The sequence below is a fragment of the Arachis hypogaea genome, chromosome 12 (assembly GCF_003086295.3).
Source record: "Arachis hypogaea cultivar Tifrunner chromosome 12, arahy.Tifrunner.gnm2.J5K5, whole genome shotgun sequence".
NCBI lineage: Eukaryota > Viridiplantae > Streptophyta > Magnoliopsida > Fabales > Fabaceae > Arachis > Arachis hypogaea.
In genome coordinates this window covers 108,155,070-108,167,178 of record NC_092047.1, presented here as the reverse complement: position 1 = coordinate 108,167,178, position 12,109 = coordinate 108,155,070, and the positions used below count along the sequence as shown (strand labels likewise).

Genomic DNA, 12,109 nt, shown 5'->3' with positions numbered 1-12,109 from the left:
GCTTTACAAGTTTGAAGAGAATGAAACCCATTAAACGCACTGCTTATGTTACGTGCCTCTTTAACAGATTTTTAAATCAATTCAAATCAATTAACGCGCAAATATATAACTTCCATTTTTCAAAATTTTCATTTCTTTTTTTGAATTTCTTTTGTTGGATCTCCTTCGTGCGTTCTCTCTTTGCTTTGTTTTTTTTTTTCGATTTTAATGGTTTCTGAAATCAAGCTTTGAAATCGTTTTGAAGATAATGGAACTTCAGAAATACACCCAAACGATTACATAAATACACCCAAACGATTACAGAAATATACCCAAAAGATTTAAGAAATACACCCAAAAGATTTAAGAAATACACCCAAAATAGGGGGAGACAGTATATTTCTTCTTGAAATCTTTTAATGTTTTGCTGGTTAAGGATGAGGCATATGGTAGAGACAATCTAGAAGAAAACCTAGAAGAACAATAAAACAGTACCTTAAATAATGTTTCTTCGTTTTTTCTAGTGATTTTTTATAGAAATTTGTATCTTTTCTTCTTGATTTCTTCTACTCTTCGCGAGGAGTTGGAACGTTTCTGCAGAGTCGTAGTTTGTTTTAAATGTCCCTTAAATCTTGACGGTTTGCGTTTTGATTAAGGAAGAAGAGAAAGAGTGAACATGTTGTGGAAGGGTGATTAAGGCGCGTGCGTTGGACGCTTGATTCTAAAAGAGTGGTGCGAATGTTTTTTTTTCTTAGACTTAAAACAACTTGTATAACTTGTAAGACAAAAAGGCTTTTATGTGTAGCAGGCCTATTATTAGAAATACCAAAATTCACTGAAAAAATTTTATAACAATATCCTACACCAATTTCCAATTACATATCATGAATAAAATGAGTGTTCATAAAAACGTTTCTCTTAGCAAGAGATAAAATTAGAATCTTTTAGGTTTATTTAGTTTGCCTTTTTACTTTTAGAATTTTGTAAAAAAAAAAAAAAGCAAAATTTTTATGTTATGTTTTCACTTTTTTTTTAATACAAATTTGAAAACAAAAAATTAAAATAAAAGAAAATAGAAAATAAAAAACCCCTAATTATTTTTCACACGTGGTTATTCAATAACATCTATACTAACCATGGTATTTTTGGTTGTCTTTCTATGTTTTTGTTTTTTTAATGTCGTTTCTAAGAAATTTTTCAAGAGTACGATAAACTTTTATGTATAAATCAACCATAATTTTACTCACCAAAAAGATTAATTTGTTTTTGGGCCAAAAAAGGGGTTGCACCCTTGGAAGAAAAAGAAGAGAGCAATAAGCCCAATTAGAAAATATGAACGCCATCAGTATTTTTCTGGTCAACAAAACCCATCTAATTAAGTTAAAGAAAACTTCATCACCAAAAACGAAAACGAAAATTTTCCCACTCAGTGATGGGCTTCCTACGGAGTAGACAAAAATGAGAAGTTTTCTACCTGTTAAATCACACCAAAAAATATTTTAAGAAAAAATTGTTAATTTTAAAAAAATAAATATAAAATAAAAATAAAAATTAATTAAATATAAAAATAATATTTAATTGAACATTTTAAATTATATATAAGAATTAGAAAATATATATATATATAGTTATGTAATATATTTAAAAAAAGACATTAAATATAACAAGAAACAGCCTGACCTAGTGATGGTTAAGCTGCTCTTTATCTCTGAAGTCTCCTATTCTATTAGTCGACAAAAAAATTCAGTTGCTATTATGGCAAAAAATTGACAATTAGGTAATATGTTTCAAAGGTGACAATTTGACCCAAAAAAAAAAAAAGGAAACTAAAAATTATTAATCAATTGTCAACGAAATTATATATATACATGTCAACCTAGCAGAGCTGACCAAAATAATCTATGTGATAGAAGTTAGAGAACTATATAGTTGACTTTAGAATAGTAGTTCCACAACAACTTGCATTTTATTTTGACATGTAGCCCCCCAAAACTTGGATCTCGCATGATAGCTCTGTTGAAATCATATCCCATGAGTGACACGATGATGATACAATATGATAACTCCCAATATGATATAACTTTCACGAGAATGGGGATTTCCAATGCTAGGTATTTCAAACAATGCTATCAAGAATTTATTTGTTTTTGACTATTAATTAATCATCAATATTTAAAAGTATAAAATAAAATATGTTATTAAATTATTAAACTAAAAAAATTAAGTTAATAATTAAATAATAACCAAAATAATAAATTCTGGTAAGTTTCTATCATTTTTCATTTAAAAAATCAAGCATCATTCCAAGTTTACCTTAGTAATATAGGTTAGCTACATACAACATCAAGCATAAATTTGTACAAATTACAACATAAATTTTTATCAATAATTATTATTAACGGTAAGCATCAATTCTCATCATTTTATAAGGTTTGTAAATGTGAATGTAAACGGCAATGCCGTCTCTTGCAGGAAAATCCAACCTGACAAGGAAGTTCTTTTGTTTGCGGTGGAGAGGGACAGAGTCAGCGCGGACATCAAAGCTCGATTGCTACTATGGACCAACACAAAAGTTCAACAAGCACTTGGCTGCGTTGCGTTTGGTTATTAGAACATAACACTTAGATAGAACAAACGCAGCCAATATGCACAATATTCTTTATTTTAGCATAATGTGAAAAAATAAATAAATATATGAATAAATGAAATAATAGTATATTTTGATTCAACTAAAAAGAACAGCTTTTCATCACCTTAGTAAAATGCCATATATGAATTAATTCATGTGAATCAGTTATGTATAATGAAGTGCACTACCAAGTACCAATATTCCCAAAAATTTTATTGATAAATAAATTAAACATAGCTCAATCTACTCTGATTCTGTAGAAGAGCAAGACAATGTTCTAAAAATAATAGAATAGAGCAAGAGCAGCACCTTATAATGACTAAATGTCACTTTTTTAGATTAATCCATCATCAATGAAACAAAATTTCAATAAAAGTCCATCGAATTCAACTACCATAACATAGAACAAATTAATTTCTCATTTGAAACACCACCAGATAAAAAGAATGGAGAAATTAAAATCAAATAAAATAAACTGCTCCATAAATTACATTTTACAAGGATGGCAAAAAATCAATTCTTTTTTAAGAGAAAAAAAAAAAAAAAAACCAATGATAACAAGTTTTACATCATTTACAATTATAAAAAAATTCTAAGAAAAAATAGACAAAAGTTTACTGCGCTACTGAATTGGAAGTTGGAACCACCACAGTGGTTGCGGAAGACATGGTGGTTGTTGAAAACCCTTCTATCTCTACGCCATCTAACCCGGCCGCCCACCGGCGTAGGATTCTCAATAATGTTGCCGCCTTTCTCCTCCCCCGGACGCTTCCAACTGCCATTATCTCCCAAATTACTCTCTCTACCCCTGGAATGGCCGCCAACTCCCCCACCACTTCCGACCCCCCTTTCCGGCACATTGTCACCAATGTCGCCACGGCGCTTTCCCTTGCCCTCTCTGAACCTTCTCTTAACACTGCTCCCAGCCTCTTGATCCCATTGTATGCCGCTGCCACGGCCACGAACCCACCGCGCTTAATCACGGCCTCCAACACAGTTGCCGCCTCCTCCGGTACGGCCACCATCACCTCCACCGCCATCTCCACCGCGCCGCCCTCCACTAACTTTGCCACGCTTTCTCTATCCGCCGCCAAACTCAGAATTGCCGCCAATGCATCCCTCCTGGGTCCCTCGGGTCCACATCTTGCCAACTGGACCAATCCATTCACAACACGTGTCTTCCTTCCAAGTCTCTTTCTATAAGCTGGAACACCTGACAAACTGAACACCGTGGCCGCTGCATTTGCCTTAGCTTCCCACGTGGCACCCGAACGCAAAACCTCCGCAACTCCGTTAAGTGCGCCGTCAGTCTCCATTATCCTCGTTTTGTTCGCCTCCAATATTGAAAGGTTCAATATCGTAGTAACGGCGTTAACCTGCAGGCTTGGACTATGAACCCCAACGTCGAAGCTGAGATACCGAACCAAAAGCGGGATGGCTCCAGCTTCCGCGATGCAGGCTCGGCTATCCGAGTCTGTTTTGGCCAGAAAACGAAGCTCGTAAACGACGGCGTTTGAGTCCTCCATAGACTGAGAGTTAGTTATAGGGACCTTGAGTTTGTTGACCAGAAACAACGCCGTCATGCGCGTGGCTTCAAGCGCGGCCTTGTTTGTTACGCGGCTTATAGGCCTTCCGGTAACGGTTTCTGCATCGAAGGGAATCTTCTGCTCGCGGCACCACAATGCTATCATGTTTCTCAACGCGCGATTTGGTATGAGTTCTGTGTGGGCCAAGGTCTGACCCGTTTTTGGACACGTGTTGTGTCCAGAATCCATCCAGAGCTTGATCGATTCACGATCGTACGTCTGCCCTGTCGCCACGACGACGGGATCACGCATGAGCTCGAGGCTTATAGGACACCGGAAGTCCGCCGGAACAACTAACTCCGACGGCTGTTTCCGCCGTTGAACCTCCACTGAAGAAGACGCCGCGGCGGCGGTTGAAGCGCCGAAGAGGACGCACTTTGCGTAGCGAACGAGACCGATCAAGGCGACGATCTCAGACTTGGAATTCTCCTCGCTCCGATTCTGGATCTCCTCCTCCAAGCACTCAATCTCTGCCCTGCAGCTCGACGAATCGCGAATCTCCAACCTCTCGAAGATCGAAGCGAGTTTGCTCCGGTCAGGTACGATCTCGTTCTTGATACTCTCGAGCACCGAAACCACCTCGTTTCGGAGCTCTGTTTCTGAATCCTCTATCACCGGTTTCGATTGCAAGCAGTGTTTTCTGATTAGAACCACGAGCTCCTGAACGTCGTCGTTCAGGTCTAGGTCGTGTACCGGGAAGATGTCAAGGAGCGTGGAGAGTTCTCCGGTAAGTTTGTGGAAGTTGTCGGCGACGGTTTCGATTTGCATGAGGAAGAAGAACTTGCTTCCGTTGGAGCAATCTTCAATTAGGGTTTTGATTCGGTGCAGAACGATGTATGTCTCTTCCAGGCAGAGGAGAAACGATGACGAAGAAGAAGAAGAAGTGAGGCCAGAATCGGAATTTCGTATTAGGTCCTCGAATAGAACGGCGAGTAGCTTCGCCTTGCGAACGACAGCATTGGCGCTGCGTTTAAGCAGAAGCAGTGTCGTTGAACGGTTTATGGAACTTATTTGTGTCGTTAGATGGAGGAGGGAGTGGAGGAGGTTGATGTCGTTTAGCTTCGGCGAGATAAACGACCCTGCTGAGGGTCGTCGTTTTCTGGGAGGGAAAGTTTGCGGTGAAATAGCCATCACGTTCTTTACTTTTCTTTTTTGGTTGCAAAACGCAGAGTTTGGATGAAGTTCTTTAGAGTGAAGGAAGAAGAAGGAGGTGACTTTTCATTCGGAAGATGATTGGAATTAGTAACAAAAATAATAAACTTGGAAAACTAATATTATATCTTTATATATATGCAATGTGAATACTAATTCATATAGTATATGATATTGATATGAGATGATATGATATTATCCGTAACAACTTGGGTTTGTTTGTTTTTCTGTTTGTTTTTGTCTGCGTGTAAAACTCAACCTTTTGCAAAGACAATGAAAGATGGGTCAATAGCTATTCATTAATGCACATTTGTTGGTATTTGACTGCATTTGTTTCAATTTTGAATATTTTGCACTTTTTAAACAATTTTCTTTCTTGTCTTGATTTAATTTACATGGTAAATAATTAATCCATATTTGTCATTTAATCAAGATAAGCATTACCTAGTTGACAAACATTTAATTCTGTGGTCGAATTCATTGAAGATTTATGTATGTAAAACATGCCATTTGTTGAGGCCCTGCAAATGGTGGTGGGTAATGTGTTACCCAGCAACACTTTTTTATTTATTTTATTTTTTTTGTAATATTTTAGTTCCTAATTTGTTTAATGTTTAATATTGTTATTGTTAGCATTTTCTTGACTTTGTATGAACTGGTTGGCACTGGTTTGATCAAGTTGGGATGGCTACGAATTGGTAAGGGTTGTTGTGGACTTGGTTCTGAATAATTTATATGATGGGGTCATGTATGATTGTATTAAAATATTGGTTGAACCAATCAATTATTTCGAAGATTACACTTTGCTTCAGTACCTATCCAAATTCATATTTAAATATTTAACAATGCTTCCTTTTTCCTCTTACCCTTTATTTTATTCTCTTTTGTTATTCTTTTTTCCTTTTACAACTTTATCTTGCAAAAGCAAAGTGTATAGTTATGAGAGGGAATAGGCATATATATACACGCGTATTAAAACAGCATGTATATGATTAGCAATGATTAATCTCCAGCTCAAACTTTTGTGTAAAAGAGAATTGCCACAATCTTTGCAAAATTTTTCATCTATTTTCTCATATCTATTGGGTTTAATCATTGTATAGTGTCTCTTATGGAGAATATAATGTAAATTAGTTACCATAAGGTGCAACTTACAATAATGTCTTTGATTAATAGAAGATGTTAATCTATTTAGAGTAATCCCGTTTTAATGTTTTTTGATGGGGTTTCCCAATATACTATACGTTTTGAATTCATAATTGGTTTTTATATGGTTGAAGTATTAATATATAGCAAAAAAAAAAAGGTATGTTAGTACATTTGACGTCTTATGAAAGTTATGCTCACCAAATTAAAAGAAAAAGAAAGAAAAAAAGTCTCAAGAAATTAAACCATTCATTGTATTTACTTGAAATAATCATCATATATAAATAAAACTCTATATGTATGGATTTTACTTGAAAGAGATGCTAACGACACCAGATTAAAGTGTTATATAATTCGATTAAATGAAGAAATTAGAAACGTTTATTGTATGAATATTATAAGCATTTGTTAATGGTGCCCACTCTAGGGGAATTCAAGCATGAGATTATTACTAGCTCCATTGTTTAGCCGCCGAAAGTGGAAGACCCAAAATTGATGAAACGAATGTTGACTTTTCTTTCTGTGCGAGTTACTTTGATTTAATAAGCACGCACTAATAAACGTAGCCTCCCACCCCCACTCATCTTATTGTTTCTTATTAATTGGATAAGATTATTATATTCTAAATTTGCATGTTATTTTGTAGTGACTTATCGCACAGGTAAATAAATATTGCGTTGGTAAGTTAGAATGCGGATTATAAATCTGAATTTTCATGCGTTATCCGAAAAATGATATTAAAAGCTATGTATTTTATTATATTTAAAATGTTCGGATGGCATTATAATTGCATCCAATAGAAAAATATCTATAATTTTACTAAATAAATAAAAAGTACAATTTATAAAAATTTTAAAACAAATTAAATAAAATTACATCTACCTTAAAGAGGAGATTTATTTCAAGGTTAAATAGAAATGTATTCTAAAGAATTATATATTCTCGAAATATCATATATATATATATATTACACATATTCGTAGAAATAGATTCTTAATTTTTAAGATAACTCCAATATCAACAAAATGATGAACTCTTTCTTCACAAGAAACATACATAATAGTTGAAAGATATAATAATAATTATATATAAACTTTTATATGACATAAAAAGATCAAATATCTATCTTTTTAGAGGGAATAAAACTACATTTTCGTCAAAAAATTATTCCTAAAAATAAGTTATTTCTACAAATTAAACTTTAAAACTTCAAATAAATATAAACAAATATATATTTTCATAGACAATTTACAAAAATAAGTTAAATTGAAATTCTTTAAAACAAATAATATGATTCTTAATTAACCTAATAGTACATTCAATAATATAAATTAACAGTTTCTTTTGTTTTGTCTTTTTCTGATCAAGCTTCAGGTTTCATCCATTATCTATTTTCCTAATTTTGCCTCTTGTGTAGAGTATACAAAACCAACCTTGTTGTTGTTTTATTAGGCGAAAGAGAATCTTGAAAACCTCTAATAATAAACATGAATAACATGGTTGGTGATTTTCTGTGGGCTATGCCTTTCATCACCAGCTAAAGGAATATTGTTAATTTGACTCGTTGTGTCACACATTTTATATTTCCTTCTATTTTTATTGGTTTCTTATAAGTTGAGTAAATATTAAAGCAACTTTAATTTCTTCCTCTTAATTTATCCCTAGAAGATCAAGCATTCTTTCATTGTTGTCCACGTTACGCTGCTTGCATGGGTGTTTTTGGCAAAATCCTGCACCCCAAATACCTTTAATTTTCAAACACAATTTTATGTTAATTTTAGAATAGAAAATACTTTAAAATTTATTATCTAACTTTCTTTTAAGAGTAAATAAATTCAAACCCTCTGGAGAATCAATAAAAGAATCAGCAAATTTAGTGAATAACTAATTGTCGCTTTTTATTTTTGATATTAAGGAGAAGATGGTATTTTACAACATTATTAGAATATGGTGTGTTTAATTAAGATGTGGAAAATATAAATTAAACTATTAAATTTATTTTTTAAAATATAAATTTGATTCTCAGATTTTTGTACTTTAATTTTTTAAAATTTTTAATATATAGATTTGTTGGCCAAAAAATAATTGAATTCGAAGGAGAAGGTTATTCGAGTAATTAAGTGAACTTTAGGAGAAAAGTTAGCATCGAAGGACACACGTGTTTGGGAATGTTAAGTAAGAGTCCGATTGACTTAGCAAATCGAAGAGGTATTTAACAAAGAAGATCAAAAACTGAAATCGAAAGTCATTCTAGAACCGTCACATGATCAGGCAAAAGAGCGACAATAGTTATTCACGTTTTCGCATACGTGGGAGTTTTATTTCAAATTAGTCAGTTAAGGAAATGGTTATAAATACTAGAAGGCTCGAAGTCACAAGGGTTGGAAGTTTGCTTCAGAAATTACTCACGCACACTCATATTCCCAGCGACTTACTGAGTCTGTTTCGAGTCAATTTTCTGTAGGGTTCCTTCCACTTGTTTTACTTTCCATTTATATTTTCTGCAAACTTTACTTTTCTCGTAAATTTATCTTTCAAGTAACATTTAATTTTCTTGTTCAAATTTATATTTTCGTATTGTTATTTTTGAATTCAAAGTTCTTCGATCTAATCGAAGGCATTTTATTGCTTTATTTAAATTCAAGGCAAAACATTTCGATACCTGTCATTTTTATTTTCAAAACCTTTTATTTATTTATTACCTCTTTAGTATTTTCTTTTAATCCCGTCTAATTCGAGGGTCTTTGATGCACTTTTAAAAAATTGGTATTCGCAAAAAAGGAGTTGATTTCGCTCCCAGACCATTAAAATTAAACCACCATCGATTTACAAAAAATCGACAAAACAAATTGGCATGCCTGGTGGGACAGTTTTTTAATTTGAAGTGTGTCAAATGATTTTGGTGTCACTTAGTGTATGCAATTAAGAAGTGGAAGAATTGTCCACATGACTGATGAAGTGTCGAATGTGAATGGTGGTTCGTCCACTAATGACAGTGCACCAGTAATTGTACAACCTTCGGATGTTACTTCACATTCGAAAGGGGTGGTTATCAGTGAAAGTGTGGCAGTTAGAAATGTTCAGACTGGAAATAACGGACATAATATTCGTCCACGTGATAGTCCACCACCAATTCAGCCACAAGTAACTGCTAGTTGGCCTCCTTATGACCTTCCTCCTGGTTATACTCCGCCAGTGAGTGATTTTGTTCCTCCGATCCGATTTGGGGGCGTAAATGGAGTAAATAATGTTTAAAATCCACAACAGCAATATGAATTTTTTCGAGATTATAATGTGGGTTCTACATCGAATGCTTCTAATTCAATAGCAGCATTTCGATAATATGTAGAAGAAAGTCATCATAATCTGGTCAATCTATTGACCCAGCAAATGACCATAATTCTAAATCCTATGATGGCTGATTACGAATCGAAATTTGATCATCTTGCAAGGCAAGTCGAGCGAATTGCCCGAATCGTTGATTATGATCAAAGAGAAAGGCAGAATGCCAGAGAAAATAATGAGGGTTTTGAGAACTTATTTCAAAATGAGAATGATGTTTTTAGAAACAGAGAAAATCCTCAGTTAATTCCTCGTGGTCAAAATGTAGATGATGTCCTGGCTCAATTACGAGCTAATCAAGTCGGTGAACACTATCATGTTACCAGAATTTTGGAAGATGTTCTAAATAGGGTTGGATTCAATATAGGATTCATGAATCGACCCCACTTTATGTCAACTTTTTCTCATAATGTTCAAATGGCTAAAGTACCAAGGGGAGTGAAAAATCCTAAAATAATTACGAAGTTTGCAGAAGTTGGAGAATCAACTACTGAACATGTTGCTTGATATTTGGTCGAGATTAAAAATTTAGCCAATGATGAAAGTTTAAAAATGAAGTTTTTTCCTTCTTCATTAACGAGGAATGCATTTACTTGATTTTTGAATCTTAGACCAAATTCGATAACAACATGGGCTCAGTTAGAAACTACTTTTCATGCCCAATTCTATTGGGGAGAATTGAACGTGGTAGTTACTGAATTAGTGGATTTGAAACGTGAAGATGGTGAAACCATTGATAATTATATGATTTGTTTCAAAAACGCTAGAAGTCGTTGTTATGTATCACTCCTTGAGAGTGAAGTAGTAAAGATAGCAGTTATGGGGTTAGGATTTTATATGCGTCGAAAATTACTCAATGTGCATATTCCTGATTTAGCCTATTTGGCTAAAAGAGTTCGTCAGGTAGAAATTCTGAAAAAAGAAAAGGAGAAATATAAGAATGAAAGGAGGTTGAAGAGTAAATCTTTTTCTCAAAGAGAGAAAGTCGCTTATGTAGCCATGGAATCCTCTTACGAGGAGTCCGATTTAGAGGCAGAAGTTGATTTGGTTGAACTTAAGAAAGACCTTCCTTATGTTTGTTCTTTACTTAAGAAACTCCCTAACAATGAAAAGTCGAATGATTCAAAATTGAAAAGTGAAAAAAGATATAGTTTTGATATTTCAAAATCTGATAAGATTTTTGATGTGTTGCTTAAAGATAAACAATTAGTTTTGCCGGAAAGCAGAACTTTACTTTCAGTGAAAGATTTAAAAGGGAACCTTATTGTAAGTTTCACCAAGCAACTAGTTATTCGACTAACAATTGCGTTCGTTTCAGGGATTTAATTCAAGAAGCCATTATGGAAGGGTGGTTGAAATTCGATGATAGTAAAAAGGAAATGAAAGTTGATTCTGATCCTTTCGATACTGAAACCAGTTTTGCTTAACCATATTTTGGTATGAATATGGTTGGAATGTATTATGAGTTTGATATGGCTCTGAGAAATTTTGAGTCAGATGTCCGATCTGTATACCTTGGAGCAGGAGATGAGTTGTTGGATTTTCTGGTATAGCAGAAGTTAAAAGATTAGGACGTATTTCTGTGTCATCGATGCAATGCAGTTTTCGATGCTGAAGCTGCAGCAATTTTTGAAAAGGAAATGATGAAGAAAGAATTGGCTCACAAGAAAGAACAGGCCCGTCAGAAACAACCTATTCGACGAATGAAAGGGCAAAGTCTTTCAATCTAATCGAAGATATTTTATTGCTTTATTTAAATTCAAGACAAACTATTTCGATTCCTGTCATTTTTATTTTTAAAACATTTTATTTATTTATTGCCTCTTTAGTCTTTTCCTTTAATTCCGTTTAATTCGATGGTCTTTAATGCACTTTTAAAAAATTGATACTTGTAAAAGAGGAGTTGGTTTTGCTCCCATACTATTAGAATCGAACCACTATCGATTTGCTAAAAATCGACAAAACAAGACCTAATATCAACAATTATATTACACACTAATTTTCTCTATATCAAAAAAAAAAAAAAAATTAGCCACTAATTGTTGCACCGCTACCAACCATTATTTTTTCGATTTTTTTTTAAAAATCTCTTTTCCTTTCGATCTCACAATTTTATCCGTCATCATCATTCATCAGGCACCCATTACCACCGCCTAACAGCCCCTGGCCGTCACTTGTCGCCGCCTTCGGCCACCACAAGAAAGCTTTATACATACTTCTACTAATATGTATAATAGCTAGATAGATAGTATATTATCTATATAATATCATCTAA

General features: G+C 33.9%; 1 protein-coding gene across 1 annotated transcript; it reads right to left on the bottom strand.

Moving 5' to 3' along the window:
• Positions 1–3,046: 3,046 nt before the first annotated feature.
• On the bottom strand, positions 3,047–6,184 carry LOC112728149 (U-box domain-containing protein 16-like). Its single transcript, XM_025778180.2, has one exon. The coding sequence runs from the start codon at positions 5,323–5,325 to the stop codon at positions 3,223–3,225; it is 2,103 nt and encodes a 700-aa protein (XP_025633965.1). The 5' UTR covers positions 5,326–6,184; the 3' UTR covers positions 3,047–3,222.
• Between the last annotated feature and the right edge of the window lie 5,925 nt (positions 6,185–12,109).

Bases quoted from the DNA above. Each gene is read 5' to 3' on its own strand.
- LOC112728149 (XM_025778180.2), bottom strand. From the start codon at position 5,325: ATGGCTATTTCACCGCAAACTTTCCCTCCCAGAAAACGACGACCCTCA.